A 27,406-nucleotide genomic window follows, 5' to 3' on the forward strand; every position below is an offset into this window, starting at 1 on the left:
AGAGCTTCCCATTGAGAGATACCCACCCTATAGACTCCAGGAGGAAACCTGAGAGCTTCCCATTGAGAGATACCCACCCTATAGACTCCAGGAGGAAACTGAGAGCTTCCCATTGAGAGATACCCACCCTATAGACTCCAGGAGGAAACCTGAGAGCTTCCCATTGAGAGATACCCACCCTATAGACTCCAGGAGGAAACCTGAGAGCTTCCCATTGAGAGATACCCACCCTATATACTCCAGGAGGAAACCTGAGAGCTTCCCATTGAGAGATACCCACCCTATAGACTCCAGGAGGAAACCTGAGAGCTTCCCATTGAGAGATACCCACCCTATAGACTCCAGGAGGAAACCTGAGAGCTTCCCATTGAGAGATACCCACCCTATAGACTCCAGGAGGAAACCTGAGAGCTTCCCATTGAGAGATACCCACACCAATAGATCCAGGAGGAAACAGAGCTTCCCATTGAGAGATACCCAGAACAATGTGTAATACAATAGTATCCTACCTGTGAAGGATTATGGAATGGGACATAGAAAGAATGAATTAGAATTCAGATGTCCTCAAAGAGGCAATTATTTTAGCAGCAATCACCATACATACAGAGGAAATCACATATAAAAAACAACATCCAAACTGTAAAGGATGGTGTGTGTGTGTGTGTGTGTGTGTGTGTGTGTGTGTGTGTGTGTGTGTGTGTGTGTGTGTGTGTGTGTGTGTGTGTGTGTGTGTGTGTGTGTGTGTGTGTGTGTGTGTGGTAGCCAAGCCTCACCTGTTGAGAGGATACAACTGACACACCAGTACAAACACACATTCCCGTCTCACTCTCACTTCACACTCTAGTCGTTACCTGTCAAACAGGAAGTAGTAAACACACCGTGTGTGTGTGAGTGTGTGTGTGTGTGTGTGTGTGTGTGTGTGTGTGTGTGTGTGTGTGTGTGTGTGTGTGTGTGTTTCCTGGTAATGTCCAGACATGAAACTGGTTCCCATGAAATACCTGGAATACAACACACCTTTCACCTTTATCTGTCATCTGTTATAACGACACTACACTTTATCTGTTATAACAACACTTTATCTGTTATAACAACACTACACTTTATCTGTTATAACAACACTACACTTTATCTGTTATAACAACACTTTATCTGTTATAACAACACTACACTTTATCTGTTATAACAACACTACACTTGATCTGCTCTAACAACACTTTATCTGTTATAACAACACTACACTTTATCTGTTATAACAACACTACACTTTATCTGTTATAACAACACTTTATCTGTTATAACAACACTACACTTTATCTGCTAAAACAACACTACACTTTATCTGTTATAACAACACTACACTTTATCTGTTATAACAACACTACGCTTTATCTGTTATAACAACACTACACTTAATCTGTTATAACAACCCTTTATCTGTTATAACAACACTACACTTTATCTGTTATAACAACACTTCACATTATCTGTTATAACAACACTTTATATGTTATAACAACACTACACTTTATCTGTTATAACAACACTACACTTCATCTGTTATAACAACACTACACTTCATCTGTTATAACAACACTACACTTTATCTGTTATAACAACACTACACTTCATCTGTTATAACAACACTACACTTTATCTGTTATAACAACACTACACTTTATCTGCTAAAACAACACTTTATCTGTTATAACAACACTACACTTTATCTGTTATAACAACACTACACTTTATCTGTTATAACGACACTACGCTTTATCTGTTATAACAACACTTTATCTGTTATAACAACACTACACTTTATCTGTTATAACAACACTACACTTCATCTGTTATAACAACACTACACTTTATCTGTTATAACAACACTACACTTTATCTGCTAAAACAACACTTTATCTGTTATAACAACACTACACTTTATCTGTTATAACAACACTACACTTTATCTGCTAAAACAACACTTTATCTGTTATAACAACACTACACTTTATCTGTTATAACAACACTACACTTTATCTGTTATAACAACACTACACTTTATCTGTTATAACGACACTACGCTTTATCTGTTATAACAACACTTTATCTGTTATAACAACACTACACTTTCTGTTATAACAACACTTTATCTGTTATAACAACACTTTATCTGCTATAACAACACTACACTTTATCTGTTATAACAACACTACACTTTATCTGTTATAACAACACTTTATCTGTTATAACAACACTACACTTCATCTGTTATAACAACACTACACTTCATCTGTTATAACAACACTACACTTTATCTGTTATAACAACACTACACTTGATCTGCTATAACAACACTACACTTTATCTGTATTAACATCACTACACTTGATCTGCTATAACAACACTACACTTTATCTGTTATAACAACACTACACTTGATCTGCTATAACAACACTACACTTTATCTGTTATAACAACACTACACTTGATCTGCTATAACAACACTACACTTTATCTGTTATAACAACACTACACTTTATCTGTTATAACACTACACTTTATCTGTTATAACAACACTATCTGTTATAACAACGCTACACTTTATCTGTTATAACAACACTACACTTTATCTGTTATAACAACACTACCCTTTATCTGTTATAACAACACTACACTTAATCTGTTATAACAACACTACGCTTTATCTGTTATAACAACACTTCACTTTATCTGTTATAACAACACTACACTTTATCTGTTATAACAACACTTTATCTGCTATAACAACACTACACTTTATCTGCTATAACAACACTTTATCTGTTATAACAACACAACACTTGATCTGCTATAACAACACTACACTTTATCTGTTATAACAACACTACACTTGATCTGCTATAACAACACTACACTTAATCTGTTATAACAACACTACGCTTTATCTGTTATAACAACACTTCACTTTATCTGTTATAACAACACTACACTTTATCTGTTATAACAACACTTTATCTGCTATAACAACACTACACTTTATCTGTTATAACAACACTACACTTCATCTGTTATAACAACACTACACTTTATCTGTTATAACAACACTTTATCTGCTATAACAACACTACACTTTATCTGTTATAACAACACTACACTTTATCTGTTATAACACTACACTTTATCTGCTATAAAAACACTACACTTTATCTGCTGTATCCGGAACTTTCCGATTTGCTAACTCGTTGAAATATGATCCCGAGTTTCCAGCTTGGGAAGTATTAAAATCAACCAATAGGAAGCTCTACGCAAATAACTTACGTTCATTTCCACTCGGAGGTTCTGAGTTTCCAAAAGCACGTCAACGCGGCATTACACACTGCACAAACGTTTTATTAATATAATGACTTCAATTCTCTTCTACAGTCATTTGCAGCTATACCAATGTGATATTTTGTTCGTTTTGACTCCAGATCGGTTGAATTAGAAAGGGACTCATCGACTAATGTACTGGTTTACTGAGCGCCAGGGAAATACGCACGTTGCGTAAATCACACAGCCAGACTTGAAACCAAAGGACGCAGAATACAGGATCCTGATAAAGAAGTGAAATGACCCGCGGGACAAGTTCATTTGACATCCTTCCTTCCTCCGGCGCCTCGGCTAACTCAAACTTGAAAGTCCAGTTCGTCAAGCAAGACCTCGTGAAAATGCCTCAGGAGTTTGACAAGTAAGTCATTTACTGTGCTGCTTGGCGAAGTTACTACGCCTGTTATTTCATTTTATTTACTTTTAATATCCCACAAGGAATTTATTTAGCCTAATTAAATGTACATAATATTATTACATCAATTTACTTCGACTAGCATGTATTTAATTTATTATTTAACCTTTATTTAACTCGGCAAGTCAGTTAAGAATAAATTCTTATTTACAATGACGGCCTACTTGTAAAGCCCGGCCAAACTCTCCCCGAACCCGGACGACGCTGGGCCCAATTGTGCGTCGCCCTAAGGGACTCCCGATTCACGGACGGTTGTGATACAGCCCAGTTGTGATACAGCCCGCGATCGAACCCGGGTCTGTAGTGAGGCCTCTAGCACTGCACGATGCCGGTACTTTTTTTCTTACTTTAGTTTATTTAATAAAAAAAGGCCAATATTTTTTTACTTCAAAAAAATTCTGCATTGTTGGTTAAGGGCTTGTAAGTAAGCGTTTCTGTAAGGTCTACACCTGTTATATTAGGCACATGTGACAAATAACATGTGATTTGATTTGATTAACACATCGGTGACCCATTTCTACAACCATTCAACAATAGCAGCAGTAAATATTTACAGATTATGGCAGGTCTAAATTCTGCGGCTATTATGGTAATCTTAATTTATGGTGGCATGCTTGACATGATGTGTCCGTTATATAGTCTGCCTGCAGTCTAGCATCTTTAACTTGGAGAAGAAGAAAAAACATAACTTTTAGGAATGAAATGTATCATTTGTTATTGAGAAATACTGTGAGAGGTTATATTTTGTGAGGAAAAAAATCAATAAAAAAAAAAATCAATATATTTATGATTTACTGTAGTTTAATAACATATGCTGCAGCTTAATCAACCCGAGGGATATCATGAACAGAGTCAGGACGACAGGAAACCTGAAACCCCACACCTCTTTAAGGAATACCTGGGATAGGATTAAGTAATCCTTCTAACCCCCCCCCCCAGCCCCCCCAGCCCCCCCCCCAGCCCACCCCTACCCCCCCATCCTCCCTCCCTCCCCCAAAAATATATATAGATGTACTATTGTAAAGTGGTTGTTCCACTGGATATCATAAGGCGAATGCAGCCAATTTTGTAAGTCGCTCTGGATAAGAGCGTCTGCTAAATGACGTAAATGTAAAAAAAAATGTAAAATGGTGGCAGCTTGGTGAGAAACAGCCCGGGCAGAATTTACAGCAACAGTAGCGGCTTGGCAGACATGGTGACGAATGCTCTTTAATGACACAATGAACATGTTCTCTCATGTCCCACCGTTTCCCAATGTGGTGGGTCCAATAGTGGGAATATCGATGGGTGTGTCCAATAGGGGGAATATCGATGGGTGTGTCCAATAGTGGGAATATCGATGGGTGTGTCCAATAGTGGGAATATCGATGGGTGTGTCCAATAGTGGGAATATCGATGGGTGTGTCCAATAGTGGGAATATCGATGGGTGTGTCCAATAGTGGGAATATCGATGGGTGTGTCCAATAGTGGGAATATCGATGGGTGTGTCCAATAGTGGGAATATCGATGGGTGTGTCCAATAGTGGGAATATCGATGGGTGTGTCCAATAGTGGGAATATCGATGGGTGTGTCCAATAGTGGGAATATCGATGGGTGTGTCCAATAGTCGGAATATCGATGGGTGTGTCCAATAGTGGGAATATCGATGGGTGTGTCCAATAGTGGGAATATCGATGGGTGTGTCCAATAGCAAGCATCTGGTAATGTCGTTGTATTGTGTCCTACTGGTTGAAGTGTCCCTGTGGTGAGGAATATTTTCTAGGGATTGTCCTCCAGTAAGCGTCTGGTGATCGTGTTGTCTCATTGTGTTGTCCTCCAGTAAGCGTCTGGTGATCGTGTTGTCTCATTGTGTTGTGTCCTCCAGTAAGCGTCTGGTGATTGTGTTGTCCTCCAGTAAGCGTCTGGTGATCGTGTTGTCTCATTGTGTTGTGTCCTCCAGTAAGCGTTTGGTGATTGTGTTGTCCTCCAGTAAGCGTCTGGTGATTGTGTTGTCCTCCAGTAAGCGTCTGGTGATCGTGTTGTCCTCCAGTAAGCGTCTGGTGATCGTGTTGTCTCATTGTGTTGGGTCCTCCAGTAAGCGTCTGGTGATCGTGTTGTCTCATTGTGTTGTCCTCCAGTAAGCGTCTGGTGATCGTGTTGTCTCATTGTGTTGTGTCCTCCAGTAAGCGTCTGGTGATCGTGTTGTCCTCCAGTAAGCGTCTGGTGATCGTGTTGTCTCATTGTGTTGGGTCCTCCAGTAAGCGTCTGGTGATCGTGTTGTCTCATTGTGTTGTCCTCCAGTAAGCGTCTGGTGATCGTGTTGTCCTCCAGTAAGCGTCTGGTGATTGTGTTGTCTCATTGTGTAGGGTCCTCCAGTAAGCGTCTGGTGATTGTGTTGTCTCATTGTGTTGTCCTCCAGTAAGCGTCTGGTGATCGTGTTGTCTCATTGTGTTGTGTCCTCCAGTAAGCGTCTGGTGATCGTGTTGTCCTCCAGTAAGCGTCTGGTGATCGTGTTGTCTCATTGTGTTGTGTCCTCCAGTAAGCGTCTGGTGATCGTGTTGTCCTCCAGTGAGCGTCTGGTGATCGTGTTGTCTCATTGTGTTGTGTCCTCCAGTAAGCGTCTGGTGATCGTGTTGTCCTCCAGTAAGCGTCTGGTGATCGTGTTGTCTCATTGTGTTGTCCTCCAGTAAGCGTCTGGTGGTGGTGGTGCCCAACGAGATGTTTGCCCCGTCGCGGAGGTCCTTCAGCAGTGAGGACGAGGAATGGAAGACCAGCCTGGAGAACCCTCTGACTGCAGCCACCAAGGCCATGATGAGCATCAATGGAGACGAGGACAGTGCTGCCACTCTGGGACTGCTCTACGACCACTATAATTACTATGAGGTGAGGGGTTAGACTGCTCTACGATTACTATGAGGTGAGGGGTTAGACTGCTCTACGATTACTATGAGGTGAAGGGTTAGACTGCTCTACGACCACTATAATTACTATGAGGTGAGGGGTTAGACTGCTCTACGATTACTATGAGGTGAGAGGTCAGGGGTTAGACTGCTCTACGATTACTATAAGGTGAGAGGTCAGGGGTTAGACTGCTCTACGACTACTATGAGGTGAGGGGTCAGACTGCTCTACGACTACTATGAGGTGAGGGGTTAGACTGCTCTACGATTACTATGAGGTGAGGGGTTAGACTGCTCTACGATTACTATGAGGTGAGAGGTCAGGGGTTAGACTGCTCTACCACACTAAAGTAGACTGCTCTACGATTACTATGAGGTGAGGGGTTAGACTGCTCTACGATTACTATGAGGTGAGGGGTTAGACTGCTCTACGATTACTATGAGGTCAGGGGTTAGACTGCTCTACCACCACTATAAGGTGAGGGGTTAGACTGCTCTACGATTACTATGAGGTGAGGGGTTAGACTGCTCTACGATTACTATGAGGTCAGGGGTTAGACTGCTCTACCACCACTATAAGGTGAGGGGTTAGACTGCTCTACGATTACTATGAGGTGAGGGGTTAGACTGCTCTACGATTACTATGAGGTGAGAGGTCAGGCTGCTCTACGATTACTATGAGGTGAGGGGTTAGACTGCTCTACGATTACTATGAGGTGAGAGGTCAGGGGTTAGACTGCTCTACCACCACTATAAGGTTAGACTGCTCTACGATTACTATGAGGTGAGGGGTTAGACTGCTCTACGATTACTATGAGGTGAGGGGTTAGACTGCTCTACGATTACTATGAGTGAGGTCAGGGGTTAGACTGCTCTACGATTACTATAAGGTGAGGAGGGGTTAGACTGCTCTACGATTACTATAAGGTGAGAGGTCAGACTGCTCTACGACCACTATAGAGGTTAGGCTGCTCTACGACTACTATGAGGTGAGGGGGGGTTAGACTGCTCTACGATTACTATGAGGTGAGGGGTTAGACTGCTCTACCACCACTATGAGGTGAGGGGTTAGACTGCTCTACGATTACTATGAGGTGAGGGGTTAGACTGCTCTACGATTACTATGAGGTGAGAGGTCAGGGGACTGCTCTACGATTACTATGAGGTGGAGGGGTTAGACTGCTCTACGATTACTATGAGGTGAGGGGTTAGACTGCTCTACCACTACTATGAAGGGTCAGACTGCTCTACGATTACTATGAGGTGAGGGGTTAGACTGCTCTACGATTACTATGAGGTGAGGGGTTAGACTGCTCTACGATTACTATGAGGTGAGGGGTTAGACTGCTCTACGATTACTATGAGGTCAGGGGTTAGACTGCTCTACCACCACTATAAGGTGAGGGGTTAGACTGCTCTACGATTACTATGAGGTGAGGGGTTAGACTGCTCTACGATTACTATGAGGTGAGAGGTCAGGCTGCTCTACCATTACTATGAGGTGAGGGGTTAGACTGCTCTACGATTACTATGAGGTAGAGGCTGCTCTACGATTACTATGAGGGAGGGGTTAGACTGCTCTACGATTACTATGAGGTCAGGGGTTAGACTGCTCTACCACCACTATGAGGTGAGGGGTTAGACTGCTCTACGATTACTATGAGGTGAGGGGTTAGACTGCTCTACGATTACTATGAGGTGAGAGGTCAGGGGTTAGACTGCTCTACGATTACTATAAGGTGAGAGGTCAGGCTGCTCTACCACCACTATAAGGTGAGAGGTCAGGGGTTAGACTGCTCTACGATTACTATAAGGTGAGAGGTCAGGGGTTAGACTGCTCTACGACCACTATAAGGTGAGAGGTCAGGGGTTAGACTGCTCTACGATTACTATAAGGTGAGAGGTCAGGGGTTAGACTGCTCTACGACCACTATAAGGTGAGAGGTCAGGGGTTAGACTGCTCTACGATTACTATAAGGTGAGAGGTCAGGCTGCTCTACCACCACTATAAGGTGAGAGGTCAGGGGTTAGACTGCTCTACGATTACTATAAGGTGAGAGGTCAGGCTGCTCTACGATTACTATAAGGTGAGAGGTCAGGCTGCTCTACCACCACTATAAGGTGAGAGGTCAGGCTGCTCTACGATTACTATAAGGTGAGAGGTCAGGGGTTAGACTGCTCTACGATTACTATAAGGTGAGAGGTCAGGGGTTAGACTGCTCTACGACCACTATAAGGTGAGAGGTCAGGGGTTAGACTGCTCTACGATTACTATAAGGTGAGAGGTCAGGCTGCTCTACCACCACTATAAGGTGAGAGTTCAGGGGTTAGACTGCTCTACGATTACTATAAGGTGAGAGGTCAGGGGTTAGACTGCTCTACGATTACTATAAGGTGAGAGGTCAGGGGTTAGACTGCTCTACGATTACTATAAGGTGAGAGGTCAGGGGTTAGACTGCTCTACGATTACTATAAGGTGAGAGGTCAGGCTGCTCTACCACCACTATAAGGTGAGAGGTCAGGGGTTAGACTGCTCTACGACCACTATAAGGTGAGAGGTCAGGGGTTAGACTGCTCTACGATTACTATAAGGTGAGAGGTCAGGGGTTAGACTGCTCTACGATTACTATAAGGTGAGAGGTCAGGGGTTAGACTGCTCTACGATTACTATAAGGTGAGAGGTCAGGGGTTAGACTGCTCTACGATTACTATAAGGTGAGAGGTCAGACTGTTCTACCACCACTATAAGGTGAGAGGTCAGACTGATCTCAGTCGAGATGAGGACAGCGCTCTTTGACAAAGGTGAGACGGCTTTAGTGGGAGTGGTCATTTTTTTTATTTAACGAGGCAAGTCAGTTAAGATCAAATTCTTATTTTCAATGACGGCCTACCGGGGAACAGTGGGTTAACTGCCTTGTTCAGGGACAGATTTGTACCTTGTTAGCTCGGGGATTTGAACTTGCAACCTTCCAGTTACTAGTCCAACGCTCTAACCACTAGGCTACCCTGCCGCCCCAATTAAGGGGGATTCCTTGTGTTGTACCGTCTCCTCATGTACTTTACTTGCTAAGACTCTGATATGAAATCTGACAGATCAACGTGCTGCTAGCTAAGACTCTGATGTGAAATCTGACAGATCAACGTAATGCTAGCTAAGACTCTGATGTGAAATCTGACAGATCAACGTGCTGCTAGCTAAGACTCTGATGTGAAATCTGACAGATCAACGTGCTGCTAGCTAAGACTCTGATATGAAATCTGACAGATCAACGTCAAACCCTACAACGTGCTGCTAGCTAAGACTCTGATATGAAATCTGACAGATCAACGTAATGCTAGCTAAGACTCTGATGTGAAATCTGACAGATCAACGTGCTGCTAGCTAAGACTCTGATGTGAAATCTGACAGATCAACGTGCTGCTAGCTAAGACTCTGATGTGAAATCTGACAGATCAACGTGCTGCTAGCTAAGACTCTGATGTGAAATCTGACAGATCAACGTGCTGCTAGCTAAGACTCTGATGTGAAATCTGACAGATCAACGTCAGAACTAAGTTGTATACTTACGGTTTCACAATGTTTGAAGTGAGCCAATAACCCTCCTTGGTGATAAATCTGTGGTGTGTGATTGTTCTTCCTAGATCCCAAGAGACAAGCGACTGCTGCCCGGCTCTAAAGCACCAGAGACATCAGCCTCTAACACCCAGAGGAACCTAGAGAACATGGAGAATCGCGTTCAAGTGCCAAAATCTGAACCTGTCAACCTGTCTCTAAACATCCAGCAGCTGGACTGTACAGACAGGCAAGGGTATGGAGGGGCGCCTGGGGAGGCAGTGGGAGCTGTGGTGAAGACTGAGGACCAGACGTCTTGCTACGTGGCTCCTGGAGGTCCGGGGGCGCCTGGGGGGTCGTACAGGGGAGAAGGGGAGCGGCAGCAGGTCCGGGTGGTTTATGAGCAGATCAATCCCCGTGACCATGGTTCCCTGGTCAGCCATGTTGACCATGGTTCCCTGGTCAGCCATGTCAGCCATGTTGACCATGGTTCCCTGGTCAGCCATGTTGACCCTGGTTCCTTGGTCAGCCATGTTGTGAGACACAGAGGCTACATGAAGGAGGAACAGAGCAGGAAGTGTTCTCCAGACAGCACCGATGACGCCTCCTACCCTGAGGAGCAGGAGGTGAGGCCTGGAGCAGAGTGGGATGGGGTCTACATGTTTGGTTATTCCTTTGAATCCAATCAATTATGATCAACTGGAGCAAAACCTTTTCAGCCATGACTGTTGTGTTATTCATGTTTCTGCTGGTTAATGACACTATAGTCCCGTATCTTCTGACATGACTGTACCTGTAACGGTCGTCGTATGGAGTAGACCAAGGCGCAGTGGGTTGAGTGCTCATATTTACTTTTATTGAACACATAAAGAAAACCGAACCAACGACAAACAGTCTTGCAGGCTAAACACGCAGCAGTGCAAAAACAACTTCCCCACAAAACACAAGCGAAAAAAGGGCTACCTAAGTATGACTCCCAATCAGCAACAACGATGTACAGCTGTTCCCGATTGAGAGCCATACCAGGCCAACAAAGAAATACACAACATAGAAAATCATAGAAATACAGAACATAGAACAATACCCCAAAACCCCGGAACACATAAAACAAACACCCCTCTTACATAAGGACATATCCCAACAAACCCCGAACCACATAAAACAAACACCCCCTGCCACGTCCTGACCAAACTACAATAACCAATAACCCCTTATACTGGCCAGGACGTGACTGTTCTGTTGTTCCTGTTTCTGCCGGTTAATATCTTCTGACATGACTGTTCTGTTGTGTATTTATAATACAGAGATACAGACCATCACCTACTATAGGAGGGGACGAATCCCTCTACAGTCAGCCTGGAGCGTAAGTTACCGACTGACTCTCTCTAACCTCTACAGTCAGCCTGGAGCGTTAGTTACCGACTGACTCTCTCTAACCTCTACAGTCAGCCTGGAGCGTAAGTTACCGACTGACTCTCTCTAACCTCTACAGTCAGCCTGGAGCGTAAGTTACCGACTGACTCTCTCTAACCTCTACAGTCAGCCTGGAGCGTTAGTTACCGACTGACTGTCTTTAACCTCTACAGTCAGCCTGGAGCGTTAGTTACCGACTGACTCTCTCTAACCTCTACAGTCAGCCTGGAGCGTTAGTTACCGACTGACTCTCTCTAACCTCTACAGTCAGCCTGGAGCGTTAGTTACCGACTGACTGTCTTTAACCTCTACAGTCAGCCTGGAGCGTTAGTTACCGACTGACTCTCTCTAACCTCTACAGTCAGCCTGGAGCGTTAGTTACCGACTGACTGTCTTTAACCTCTACAGTCAGCCTGGAGCGTTAGTTACCGACTGACTGTCTTTAACCTCTACAGTCAGCCTGGAGCGTTAGTTACTGACTGACTCTCTCTAACCTCTACAGTCAGCCTGGAGCGTAAGTTACCGACTGACTCTCTCTAACCTCTACAGTCAGCCTGGAGCGTTAGTTACCGACTGACTGTCTTTAACCTCTACAGTCAGCCTGGAGCGTTAGTTACCGACTGACTCTCTCTAACCTCTACAGTCAGCCTGGAGCGTTAGTTACCGACTGACTGTCTTTAACCTCTACAGTCAGCCTGGAGCGTAAGTTACCGACTGACTCTCTCTAACCTCTACAGTCAGCCTGGAGCGTTAGTTACCGACTGACTGTCTTTAACCTCTACAGTCAGCCTGGAGCGTTAGTTACCGACTGACTCTCTTTAACCTCTACAGTCAGCCTGGAGAGTAAGTTACCGACTGACTCTCTCTAACCTCTACAGTCAGCCTGGAGCGTTAGTTACCGACTGACTGTCTTTAACCTCTACAGTCAGCCTGGAGCGTTAGTTACCGACTGACTCTCTTTAACCTCTACAGTCAGCCTGGAGCGTTAGTTACCGACTGACTCTCTTTAACCTCTACAGTCAGCCTGGAGCGTAAGTTACCGACTGACTCTCTCTAACCTCTACAGTCAGCCTGGAGCGTTAGTTACCGACTGACTGTCTTTAACCTCTACAGTCAGCCTGGAGCGTTAGTTACCGACTGACTCTCTTTAACCTCTACAGTCAGCCTGGAGCGTTAGTTACCGACTGACTGTCTTTAACCTCTACAGTCAGCCTGGAGCGTTAGTTACCGACTGACTGTCTTTAACCTCTACAGTCAGCCTGGAGCGTTAGTTACCGACTGACTCTCTTTAACCTCTACAGTCAGCCTGGAGCGTTAGTTACCGACTGACTGTCTTTAACCTCTACAGTCAGCCTGGAGCGTTAGTTACCGACTGACTGTCTTTAACCTCTACAGTCAGCCTGGAGCGTTAGTTACCGACTGACTGACTTTAACCTCTACAGTCAGCCTGGAGCGTTAGTTACCGACTGACTCTCTCTAACCTCTACAGTCAGCCTGGAGCGTTACTTACCGACTGACTATCTTTAAACTCTACAGTCAGCCTGGAGCGTAAGTTACCGACTGACTCTCTCTAACCTCTACAGTCAGCCTGGAGCGTTAGTTACCGACTGACTGTCTTTAACCTCTACAGTCAGCCTGGAGCGTTAGTTACCGACTGACTCTCTTTAACCTCTACAGTCAGCCTGGAGCGTTAGTTACCGACTGACTGTCTTTAACCTCTACAGTCAGCCTGGAGCGTTAGTTACCGACTGACTGTCTTTAACCTCTACAGTCAGCCTGGAGCGTTAGTTACCGACTGACTGTCTTTAACCTCTACAGTCAGCCTGGAGCGTTAGTTACCGACTGACTGACTTTAACCTCTACAGTCAGCCTGGAGCGTTAGTTACCGACTGACTGTCTCTAACCTCTACAGTCAGCCTGGAGCGTTACTTACCGACTGACTGTCTTTAAACTCTACAGTCAGCCTGGAGCGTAAGTTACCGACTGACTCTCTCTAACCTCTACAGTCAGCCTGGAGCGTTAGTTACCGACTGACTGTCTTTAACCTCTACAGTCAGCCTGGAGCGTTAGTTACCGACTGACTCTCTTTAACCTCTACAGTCAGCCTGGAGCGTTAGTTACCGACTGACTGTCTTTAACCTCTACAGTCAGCCTGGAGCGTTAGTTACCGACTGACTCTCTTTAACCTCTACAGTCAGCCTGGAGCGTTAGTTACCGACTGACTGTCTTTAACCTCTACAGTCAGCCTGGAGCGTTAGTTACCGACTGACTGTCTTTAACCTCTACAGTCAGCCTGGAGCGTTAGTTACCGACTGACTGTCTTTAACCTCTACAGTCAGCCTGGAGCGTTAGTTACCGACTGACTCTCTTTAACCTCTACAGTCAGCCTGGAGCGTTAGTTACCGACTGACTCTCTTTAACCTCTACAGTCAGCCTGGAGCGTTAGTTACCGACTGACTCTCTTTAACCTCTACAGTCAGCCTGGAGCGTTAGTTACCGACTGACTGACTTTAACCTCTACAGTCAGCCTGGAGCGTTAGTTACCGACTGACTCTCTCTAACCTCTACAGTCAGCCTGGAGCGTTAGTTACCGACTGACTCTCTTTAAACTCTACAGTCAGCCTGGAGCGTTAGTTACCGACTGACTCTCTCTAACCTCTACAGTCAGCCTGGAGCGTTAGTTACCGACTGACTGTCTTTAACCTCTACAGTCAGCCTGGAGCGTTAGTTACCGACTGACTCTCTTTAACCTCTACAGTCAGCCTGGAGCGTTAGTTACCGACTGACTCTCTTTAACCTCTACAGTCAGCCTGGAGCGTTAGTTACCGACTGACTCTCTTTAACCTCTACAGTCAGCCTGGAGCGTTAGTTACCGACTGACTCTCTCTAACCTCTACAGTCAGCCTGGAGCGTTACTTACCGACTGACTCTCTTTAACCTCTACAGTCAGCCTGGAGCGTTAGTTACTGACTGACTCTCTTTAACATCTACAGTCAGCACTACCATAATGCTGCTACCACTATCATACTGCTACCACTACCATACTGATACCACTACTATACTGCTACCACTACTATACTGCTACCACTACTATTCTGCTACCACTACTATACTGTTACCACTACCATACTACTACCACTACTATACTGCTACCACTACCATACTGCTACCACTACTATACTGCTACCACTACCATACTGCTACCACTACTCTACCGCTACCACTACTCTACCGCTACCATACTGCTACCACTACCATACTGCTACCACTACTATACTGCAACCACTACCATACTGCTACCACTACCATACTGCTACCACTACCATACTGCTACCACTACCATACTGCTACCACTACTCTACTGCTACCACTACTCTACCACTACTATACCGCTACCACTACCATACTGCTACCACTACTATACTGCTACCACTACTATACTGCTACCACTACCATATTGCTACCACTACCATACTGCTACCACTACCATACTGCTACCACTACCACACTGCTACCACTACCATACTGCTACCACTACCACACTGCTACCACTACCACACTGCTACCACTACCATACTGCTACCACTACTATACTGCTACCACTACCATACCGCTACCACTACCATACTGCTACCACTACCACACTGCTACCACTACCATACTGCTACCACTACCATACTGCTACCACTACCATACTGCTACCACTACCATACTGCTACCACTACCATACTGCTACCACTACCATACCGCTACCACTACCATACTGCTACCACTACCACACTGCTACCACTACCATACCGCTACCACTACCACACTGCTACCACTACCACACTGCTACCACTACCACTACCATACTGCTACCACTACCATACTGCTACCACTAACATACTGCTACCACTACCATACTGCTACCACTACCACACTGCTACCACTACCATACTGCTACCACTACCACACTGCTACCACTACCACACTGCTACCACTACCATACTGCTACCACTACCATACTGCTACCACTACCATACCGCTACCACTACCATACTGCTACCACTACCATACTGCTACCACTACCATACTGCTACCACTACCATACTGCTACCACTACCACACTGCTACCACTACCACACTGCTACCACTACCATACTGCTACCACTACCATACTGCTACCACTACCACACTGCTACCACTACCACACTGCTACCACTACCATACTGCTACCACTACCACACTGCTACCACTACCATACCGCTACCACTACCATACCGCTACCACTACCACACTGCTACCACTACCATACTGCTACCATACTGCTACCACTACCATACTGCTACCACTACCATACTGCTACCACTACCATACTGCTACCACTACCATACTGCTACCACTACCACACTGCTACCACTACCACACTGCTACCACTACCATACTGCTACCACTACCATACTGCTACCACTACCATACTGCTACCATACTGCTACCACTACCATACTGCTACCACTACCATACTGCTACCACTACCACACTGCTACCACTACCATACTGCTACCACTACCATACTGCTACCACTACCATACTGCTACCACTACCATACCGCTACCACTACCATACTGCTACCACTACCACACTGCTACCACTACCATACTGCTACCACTACCACACTGCTACCACTACCACACTGCTACCACTACCATACTGCTACCACTACCATACTGCTACCACTACCATACTGCTACCACTACCATACTGCTACCACTACTATACTGCTACCACTACCATACTACTACCACTACCATACTGATACCACTACTATACTGCTACCACTACTATACTGTTACCACTACCATACTGCTACCACTACTCTACCACTACTCTACTGCTACCACTACCATACTGCTACCACTACCATACTGCTACCACTACCATACTGCTACCACTACTCTACCACTACTCTACTGCTACCACTACCATACTGCTACCACTACCATACTGCTACCACTACCATACTGCTACCACTACTCTACCACTACTCTACTGTTACCACTACCATACTGCTACCACTACTCTACCACTACTCTACTGCTACCACTACCATACTGATACCACTACCACACTGCTACCACTACCATACTGCTACCACTACTGCTACCACTACCATACTGCTACCACTACCATACTGCTACCACTACCATACTGCTACCACTACTCTACCACTACTCTACTGTTACCACTACCATACTGCTACCACTACTCTACCACTACTCTACTGCTACCACTACCATACTGATACCACTACCATACTGCTACCACTACCATACTGCTACCACTACCATACTGCTACCACTACCATACTGCTACCACTACTATACTGCTACCACTACCACACTGCTACCACTACCACACTGCTACCACTACCATACTGATACCACTACCATACTGCTACCACTACCATACTGCTACCACTACCACACTGCTACCACTACCACACTGCTACCACTACCATACTGCTACCACTACCATACTGCTACCACTACCATACTGCTACCATACTGCTACCACTACCATACTGCTACCACTACCATACTGCTACCACTACCACACTGCTACCACTACCATACTGCTACCACTACCATACTGCTACCACTACCATACTGCTACCACTACCATACCGCTACCACTACCATACTGCTACCACTACCACACTGCTACCACTACCATACTGCTACCACTACCACACTGCTACCACTACCACACTGCTACCACTACCATACTGCTACCACTACCATACTGCTACCACTACCATACTGCTACCACTACCATACTGCTACCACTACCATACTGCTACCACTACCATACTGCTACCACTACCATACTGCTACCACTACTATACTGCTACCACTACTATACTGTTACCACTACCATACTGCTACCACTCCTACCACTACTCACTGCTACCACTACCATACTGCTACCACTACCATACTGCTACCACTACCATACTGCTACCACTACTCTACCACTACTCTACTGCTACCACTACCATACTGCTACCACTACCATACTGCTACCACTACCATACTGCTACCACTACTCTACCACTACTCTACTGTTACCACTACCATACTGCTACCACTACTCTACCACTACTCTACTGCTACCACTACCATACTGATACCACTACCACACTGCTACCACTACCATACTGCTACCACTACTGCTACCACTACCATACTGCTACCACTACCATACTGCTACCACTACCATACTGCTACCACTCTACCACTACTCTACTGTTACCACTACCATACTGCTACCACTACTCTACCACTACTCTACTGCTACCACTACCATACTGATACCACTACCATACTGCTACCACTACCATACTGCTACCACTACCATACTGCTACCACTACCATACTGCTACCACTACTATACTGCTACCACTACCACACTGCTACCACTACCACACTGCTACCACTACCATACTGCTACCACTACCATACCGCTACCACTACCATACTGCTACCACTACCATACTGCTACCACTATTCTAATTCAATTCCATTGTATTTATAGACCTTTGTCCATGAAGGGTAGTCTGGTCGCGCTCAACACACATCATTGTCCTCTTCTCAACAGTGATACTTTCCAGTGTTCTCTAGAGGCGCCCAGGTCTGTCAATCAGAAGCAGAGGGAGGGGCCTATGACCTACCTGAACAAGGGACAGTTCTACGCCTACCTGAACAAGGGACAGTTCTACGCCATGACGCTGCGCGAGATGGGCGGAGCCAACAAGGGCCGACGCAATCCATTCAGCAAAGTGCGGGTGAGTGGGCCGTGGGAAGGGGCAGGGAGGAGCCAGAGTGTTGTGCAGGTGAGGGGGAGGAGCCAGAGTGTTGTGCAGGTGAGGGAGAGGGGGAGGAGCCAGAGTGTTGTGCAGGTGAGGGAGAGGGGGAGGAGCCAGAGTGTTGTGCAGGTGAGGGAGAGGGGGGAGGAGCCAGAGTGTTGTGCAGGTGAGGGAGAGGGGAGGAGCCAGAGTGTTGTGCAGGTGAGGGAGAGGGGGAGGAGCCAGAGTGTTGTGCAGGTGAGGGAGAGGGGGAGGAGCCAGAGTGTTGTGCAGGTGAGGGAGAGGGGAGGAGCCAGAGTGTTGTGCAGGTGAGGGAGAGGGGGAGGAGGTGTAGAGGAGGTGATGCACTGGGTATTGAGCTGAACCCTAGCCTGGATAATGATGTACTGGGTATTGAGCTGAACCCTAGCCTGGATAATGATGTACTGGGTAATGAGCGAACCCTAGCCTGGATAATAATGTCCTGGGTATTGAGCTGAACCCTAGCCTGGATAATAATGTCCTGGGTATTGAGCTGAACCCTAGCCTGGATAATGATGTACTGGGTATTGAGCTGAACCCTAGCCTGGATAGCTGACCGCCTGGATATAATGTACTGGGTATTGAGCTGAACCCTAGCCTGGATAGTAATGTACTGGGTATTGAGCTGAACCCTAGCCTGGATAATGATGTACTGGGTATTGAGCTGAACCCTAGCCTGGATAATGATGTCCTGGGTATTGAGCTGAACCCTAGCTTGGATAATGTACTGGGTATTGAGCTGAACCCTAGCCTGGATAATGATGTACTGGGTATTGAGCTGAACCCTAGCCTGGATAATGAGTTCCTGGGTATTGAGCTGAACCCTAGCTTGGATAGATGTACTGGGTATTGAGCTGAACCCTAGCCTGGATAATGATGTACTGGGTATTGAGCTGAACCCTAGCTTGGATAATGATGTACTGGGTATTGAGCTGAACCCTAGCCTGGATAATGATGTACTGGGTAATGAGCTGAACCCTAGCTTGGATAATGATGTACTGGGTATTGAGCTGAACCCTTGCCTGGATAATGATGTACTGGGTATTGAGCTGAACCCTAGCCTGGATAATGATGTACTGGGTATTGAGCTGAACCCTAGCCTGGATAATGATGTACTGGGTATTGAGCTGAACCCTTGCCTGGATAATGATGTACTGGGTATTGAGCTGAACCCTAGCCTGGATAATAATGTACTGGGTATTGAGCTGAACCCTAGCCTGGATAATGATGTACTGGGTATTGAGCTGAACCCGCTGGATATAATGTACTGGGTATTGAGCTGAACCCTAGCCTGGATAATGATGTACTGGGTATTGAGCTGAATGTACTGTGTTCTCTCCAGAGTGTGGTGATGGTGACGTTCAGTGATGATAAGGACAGAGATGAGCAGCTGAAACACTGGAAGTACTGGCACTCCAGACAACACACCGCCAAACAGAGGGTCCTCGACATCGGTAAGGACAACTAACTAACCCTAACTAACCCTAACTAACCCTTACTAACCCTAACTAACCCTAACTAACCAACGTACTGGCACTCCAGACAACACACCGCCAAACAGAGGGTCCTCGACATCGGTAAGGACAACTAACTAACCCTAACTAACCCTAACCAACCCTTACTAACCCTTACTAACCCTTACTAACCCTAACTAACCCTAACTAACCAACATACTGGCACTCCAGACAACACACCGCCAAACAGAGGGTCCTCGACATCGGTAAGGACAACTACTAACACCTAACTAACCCTAACTAACACTAACTAACCCTAACTAACACTAACTAACCCTAACTAACCCTAACTAACCAACATACTGGTACTCCAGACAACACACCGCCAAACAGAGGGTCCTCGACATCGGTAAGAACAACTAACTAACCCTAACTAACCCTAACTAACCCTAACTAACCCTAACTAACCCTAACTAACCCTAACTAACCCTAACTAACCAACATACTGGCACTCCAGACAACACACGGCCAAACAGAGGGTCCTCGACATCGGTAAACTCAACATGCCTTTTCCCACATTGACTTGATCAACCATGATATCAGTATCCTCCAGGAAAGCCACAGTGTCTTTTGAGCCAAAGCCCAGGTAATGGAAATGGCCGTTTCGATACCACTCCTCTCTCTTGTCTGTCTTTTCTCATGTTACTGATGCACACTACGACTCATAACCAGTCTTCATTTCCATGGAGAAACCCTCCCAATTCCTAGACAGTAACAGATGGGGAATACAGCGGGGGGGGGGACAGAGGGAAGTGACGGCCTCTAGTGGCGGAAGAATCAGCCTGAGGTGTGGTCCACTGCCCCAGGTACCTAACATATTAGAATGGAGATCCTCCCTCAGCCGGTGGTAGACCTGGGAGGTGAGAGGAGGAGAGCCCTCACGTTACCGGCAGTGAAACCTGACACAGGGCGATGATTTGATTAACGGTCTGGTACGATTCCTCCTGAGGCCCGGTGGCGATGTCACTGCGTCAGGGCTGTTGGCCCGAAACATGGGGGGTGGGTGGTGGGGGGGGGGACTTGTCTGAACTTGTGGGAAGTAGTAAACTGATAGGTAAATAGACAGGGAATATTTTATCTGTCACGTGGCCTTGTCCAATACAACATCATTATATCTCGTCTTCCCGTAAAACTGTGTTGAACGTTGTGCTTTGTGGATGTGCCAACTAAATACTTAGAATCTGATTCGGGCACAGAAGATGTTGCAGATTTTGGAAATACTGATCTTTTCTTGAAGTGAATTTAGTGTGCTAGTTGTAACCGATGTGAAATGGCTAGGTGTAACCGATGGGGAAATGGATAGGTGTAACCGATGTGAAAATGGATAGGTGTAACCGATAGGGAAATGGATAGGTGTAACCGATAGGGAAATGGATAGGTGTAACCGATGTGAAAATGGATAGGTGTAACCGATTTGAAAATGGATAGGTGTAACCGATGTGAAAATGGCTAGGTGTAACCGATGTGAAATGGCTAGGTGTAACCGATGTGGAAATGGATAGGTGTAACCGATAGGGAAATGGATAGGTGTAACCGATGTGAAATGGCTAGGTGTAACCGATGGGGAAATGGCTAGGTGTAACCGATGTGAAATTGCTAGGTGTAACCGATAGGGAAATGGATAGGTGTAACCGATGGGGAAATGGCTAGGTGTAACCGATGTGAAATGGATAGGTGTAACCGATAGGGAAATGGATAGGTGTAACGATGTGAAATGGATAGGTGTAACCGATAGGGAAATGGATAGGTGTAACCGATGGGGAAATGGATAGGTGTAACGATGTGAAATGGATAGGTGTAACCGATAGGGAAATGGATAGGTGTAACCGATGGGGAAATGGATAGGTGTAACCGATGTGTGAAATGGATAGGTGTAACCGATGTGAAATGGCTAGCTAGTTAGCGGGGTGCGCACTAATAGCGTTTCAATCGGTGATGTCACTCGCTCCGAGACCTTGAAGTAGTTGTTCCCCTTTGCTCTGCAAGGGCCGCGGCTTTTGGTGCGCGGTGGGTAATGATGCTTCGAGGGGTGTCTGTTGATGTGTGCAGAGGGTTCCTTGGTTCAACGAGCCCAGGTGGGGGTGAGGAGAAGGATGGAAGTAAACTGTTACACTCTCATTAGCCGTACGCTAGCAGTGTTAAAAACATTTCCTACTGTGCTGCCGCAGGGAATATTTAGAGTCTTAGAGGATGTGTGTGGTGTGTGTGTGTGTGTCTGTGTGGTATTTTGAAATGCTCTTTTTAAACATGCTCTGTGTAAATGAAACATCAACGTTAGTGTTTTAGAGATACTGATGTCCTGTGACCGTCCTCTCTGCGTGCAGCCGACTACAAAGAGAGCTTCGACACCATCGGGAACGTTGAGGAGATTGCCTACAACGCCGTCTCCTTCACTTGGGACGTCAACGACGAGGCCAAGGTAAGGAGAAACAGGACTGTTGTATAAAAGTGCTTTTCAACAGAAGTGGCAACTTACCCTCAGTACCGTACAGGAGACGGTGATATGAGAAAAGTTAACAAGTGAAAATATTTCTAGGGTCTTAAATCTTTGGAGGGCCTTCGTCAGAATTAGACCAAGGTGCAGCGGAGGATGTGTTCATCATTAGAATTTGAATTGACTGAACGAACACGATACAAAACGAAACAAAAACGACCAGAAACAGTTCTGTCAGGAAAACACACTAACGGAAACAATCACCCACAAAAACCCAAAGGAAAAACAGGCTACTTATGTGTGACTCCCAATCAGCAACAACGAACTACAGCTGTGCCTGATTGGGAGCCACACACACACACGGCCCAAAACAAAGAAATACAAAAACATAGAAAAATGAACATAGAACGCCCACCCAATGTAACACCCTGGCCTAACCAAAATAAAGAACAAAATCCCCTCTCTATGGCCAGGGCGTTACAGTGGTAAATAATGAGTTCCGTCGTACCTGTGGTGCCATTATCCGCTTCCTGTTGGTCTGTCAGAAACAGGCCATTATCCGCACCCTGTTGGTCTGTCAGAAACAGGCCATTATCCGCACCCTGTTGGTCTGTCAGAAACAGGTCATTATCCGCTTCCTGTTGGTCTGTCAGAAACAGGCCATTATCCGCTTCCTGTTGGTCTGTCAGAAACAGGCCATTATCCACTTCCTGTTGGTCTGTCAGAAACAGGCCATTATCCGCTCCCTGTTGGTCTGTCAGAAACAGGCCATTATCCTCTCCCTGTTGGTCTGTCAGAAACAGGCCATTATCCTCTCCCTGTTGGTCTGTCAGAAACAGGCCATTATCCCGCTCCCTGTTGGTCTGTCAGAAACAGGCCATTATCCGCTTCCTGTTGGTCTGTCAGAAACAGGCCATTATCCACTTCCTGTTGGTCTGTCAGAAACAGGCCATTATCCGTTTCCAGTTGGTCTGTCAGAAACAGGCCATTATCCCGCTCCCTGTTGGTCTGTCAGAAACAGGCCATTATCCGCACCCAGACCCTTGGTCTGTCAGAAACAGGCCATTATCCTCTCTCTGTTGGTCTGTCAGAAACAGGCCATTATCCGCACCCAGACCCTTGGTCTGTCAGAAACAGGCCATTATCCCGCTCCCTGTTGGTCTGTCAGAAACAGGCCATTATCCGCTCCCTGTTGGTCTGTCAGAAACAGGCCATTATCCGCTTCCTGTTGGTCTGTCAGAAACAGGCCATTATCCGCTTCCTGTTGGTCTGTCAGAAACAGGCCATTATCCGCACCCTGTTGGTCTGTCAGAAACAGGTCATTATCCGCTTCCTGTTGGTCTGTCAGAAACAGGCCATTATCCGCTTCCTGTTGGTCTGTCAGAAACAGGCCATTATCCGCTTCCTGTTGGTCTGTCAGAAACAGGCCATTATCCTCTCCCTGTTGGTCTGTCAGAAACAGGCCATTATCCTCTCCCTGTTGGTCTGTCAGAAACAGGCCATTATCCGCTCCCTGTTGGTCTGTCAGAAACAGGCCATTATCCCGCTCCCTGTTGGTCTGTCAGAAACAGGCCATTATCCGCTCCCTGTTGGTCTGTCAGAAACAGGCCATTATCCGCTTCCTGTTGGTCTGTCAGAAACAGGCCATTATCCGCTTCCAGTTGGTCTGTCAGAAACAGGCCATTATCCCGCTCCCTGTTGGTCTGTCAGAAACAGGCCATTATCCGCTTCCTGTTGGTCTGTCAGAAACAGGCCATTATCCGCTCTCTGTTGGTCTGTCAGAAACAGGCCATTATCCGCCTCCTGATTGGTCTGTCAGAAACAGGCCATTATCCCGCTCCCTGTTGGTCTGTCAGAAACAGGCCATTATCCGCTTCCTGTTGGTCTGTCAGAAACAGGCCATTATCCGCTTCCTGTTGGTCTGTCAGAAACAGGCCATTATCCTCTCCCTGTTGGTCTGTCAGAAACAGGCCATTATCCGCTTCCTGTTGGTCTGTCAGAAACAGGCCATTATCCTCTCCCTGTTGGTCTGTCAGAAACAGGCCATTATCCTCTCCCTGTTGGTCTGTCAGAAACAGGCCATTATCCTCTCCCTGTTGGTCTGTCAGAAACAGGCCATTATCCCGCTCCCTGTTGGTCTGTCAGAAACAGGCCATTATCCGCTCCCTGTTGGTCTGTCAGAAACAGGCCATTATCCACTTCCTGTTGGTCTGTCAGAAACAGGCCATTATCCGTTTCCAGTTGGTCTGTCAGAAACAGGCCATTATCCCGCTCCCTGTTGGTCTGTCAGAAACAGGCCATTATCCGCTCCTGACCTTGGTCTGTCAGAAACAGGCCATTATCCTCTCTCTGTTGGTCTGTCAGAAACAGGCCATTATCCGCACCCAGACCCTTGGTCTGTCAGAAACAGGCCATTATCCCGCTCCCTGTTGGTCTGTCAGAAACAGGCCATTATCCGCTCCCTGTTGGTCTGTCAGAAACAGGCCATTATCCCGCTTCCTGTTGGTCTGTCAGAAACAGGCCATTATCCGCTTCCTGTTGGTCTGTCAGAAACAGGCCATTATCCGCTCCCTGTTGGTCTGTCAGAAACAGGCCATTATCCGCTTCCTGTTGGTCTGTCAGAAACAGGCCATTATCCGCTTCCTGTTGGTCTGTCAGAAACGGGCCATTATCCGCTCCCTGTTGGTCTGTCAGAAACAGGCCATTATCCGCTTCCTGTTGGTCTGTCAGAAACAGGCCATTATCCCGCTCCCTGTTGGTCTGTCAGAAACAGGCCATTATCCCGCTTCCTGTTGGTCTGTCAGAAACAGGCCATTATCCGCTTCCTGTTGGTCTGTCAGAAACAGGCCATTATCCGCTTCCTGTTGGTCTGTCAAACAGGCCATTAGCCACTTCCTGTTGGTCTGTCAGAAACAGGCCATTATCCACTTCCTGTTGGTCTGTCAGAAACAGGCCTACAGACAGGCTATTATCCGCTCCCTGTTGGTGATAAGGGAATATATATGTTTAAAGGTAATGATTAAATTATTCCACCCTGAAACCAAACTATTAGTGATTATTAGTTTATGTAGCATGTATAATGAATAATTAAAGTACTAAACGTAAGTCCAATAAGGTTTGGTAGAGATGTGAGGGATAGAAATGTGTGTGTGTGTGTGTGTGTGTGTGTGTGTGTGTCTAAGAAAATACCGAGAACAATTCAACTGTGGTTGACCCGACCTGGCTAGAACTCTGAGAAACATATGATAGGACAGGGAGTCCTTTTCAAGTTTCCTCTAATCTCGGGGGGAAATAGAACGGACAGCGCTGGGTAGCGATAAACAGTGGTGAGAACTCTGGAGAAGGGATACAACTCACCTACTGTTCGTGTGGAGGTATGTGCGTAAGCGGGGAGTGAGTAATAAAATGAATGTCTTTGTGTAATGTCATCTTCCCTGTGGCTCAGTTGGTAGAGCATGGTGTTTGCAACGCCAGGGTTGTGGGTTCGATTCCAACAGGGGGCCAGTACAACAACAAAAAATGCATGAAATGAAATGTATGCATTCACTACTGTAAGTCGCTCTGGATAAGAGCGTCTGCTAAATGACTAAAATGTAATGGACTTCAGAACGTTCTCGCGAATAAACTGTACAGAACCTTTTGCAGAAAGCTGAGTCTTTGACTAATTATTATTAAACCTAGAGTCTTACAAACCTTTGGGCGATTAGTCGAAGCTTATCGATTTGTTAATTATTATCATTAGGATACAACATTATTCTGACAACGTTGTTATCGCAGAAACAGATTTAAACCGTATCGAATTCCCCGGAAGTTTTCTTCATGATGTTTATTTGTATTATTATTTTCACGACAGTCTGTTTTCATAACCGTGGGTTGTACGGTAATGGTGCTAGCCCTATTTCATATAGATGTAACCTGTACTCTCTCTTCTCTCGACCAGGTATTCATCACAGTGAACTGTCTGAGTACAGACTTCTCCTGCCAGAAGGGGGTGAAAGGCATGCCTCTGAGGATCCAGATAGACACTTACAGCTATAACCATCGCTGCAACACACCCACACACAGAGCCTTCTCTGAGATCAAGGTCTTCTGTGACAAGGCGAGTCTCTCTCTCTTTGACCTTTAACCCTAAACCCCTCCACGGAAGGCTCTCTAAAACTATTTGGTTTTAAATATACTGTATCAAAATTAAAAAGTGTGTGAATTGGCAAATTTTTCTGTCCTGCTAAGAATTCAAAATGTAACGAGTACTTTTAGGTGTCAGGGAAAATGTATGGAGTAAAAAGTACATTATTTTCTTTAAGAATGTAGGGAAGTAAAATTAAAAGTTGTCAAAAATACAGGTGGGCTGGACTGGGGAAATGGGAGGTAGGGTGGGCTGGACTGGGGAAATGGGAGGTAGGGTGGGCTGGACTGGGGGTGGGCTGGGGAGATGGGAGGTGGGCTGGACTGGGGAGGTGGGCTGGACTGGGGGTTGGCTGGGAGATGGGAGGTGGGCTGGACTGGTGGTGGGCTGGGGAGATGGGAGGTGGACTGGGAGTTGGCTGGACTGGGGGTGGGCTGGGGAGATGGGAGGTACACTGGTGAGATGGGAGGTGGACTGGGGAGATGGGAGGTGGACTGGGGAGATGGGAGGTGGACTGGGGGTTGGCTGGACTGGGGTGGGCTGGGGAGATGGGAGGTGGACTGGTGAGATGGGAGGTGGACTGGGGAGATGGGAGGTGGTGGGGTTGGCTGGACTGGGGGTTGGCTGGACTGGGGGTGGGCTGGGGAGATGGGAGGTACACTGGTGAGATGGGAGGTGGACTGGGGAGATGGGAGGTGGACTGGGGGTTGGCTGGACTGGGGGTGGACTGGGGAGATGGGAGGTGGGGTGGGCTGGGGAGGTGGGGTGGGCTGGGGAGGTGGGCTGGACTGGTGGTGGGCTGGGGAGATGGGAGGTGGGGTGGACTGGTATTAATCATC

The 27,406-nt window shown here is 46.3% G+C and overlaps 1 protein-coding gene across 1 annotated transcript in view; it reads left to right on the top strand.

The window, feature by feature from the left end:
- Positions 1-3,324: 3,324 nt before the first annotated feature.
- Positions 3,325-27,406, top strand: part of LOC106592644 (grainyhead-like protein 2 homolog) — a 35,453-nt gene continuing 11,371 nt past the window's right edge. Inside the window, exons 1-8 of the mRNA XM_045714118.1 lie at positions 3,325-3,724; positions 6,447-6,642; positions 10,302-10,838; positions 11,517-11,575; positions 18,265-18,451; positions 19,836-19,947; positions 22,332-22,426; positions 26,382-26,540. Coding sequence (XP_045570074.1) covers positions 3,606-3,724; positions 6,447-6,642; positions 10,302-10,838; positions 11,517-11,575; positions 18,265-18,451; positions 19,836-19,947; positions 22,332-22,426; positions 26,382-26,540 — 1,464 coding nt within the window. The 5' untranslated portion in view covers positions 3,325-3,605. The remainder of the gene's footprint in view (positions 3,725-6,446; positions 6,643-10,301; positions 10,839-11,516; positions 11,576-18,264; positions 18,452-19,835; positions 19,948-22,331; positions 22,427-26,381; positions 26,541-27,406) is intronic.

This window comes from Salmo salar, unplaced genomic scaffold (assembly GCF_905237065.1).
Source record: "Salmo salar unplaced genomic scaffold, Ssal_v3.1, whole genome shotgun sequence".
Lineage (NCBI taxonomy): Eukaryota > Metazoa > Chordata > Actinopteri > Salmoniformes > Salmonidae > Salmo > Salmo salar.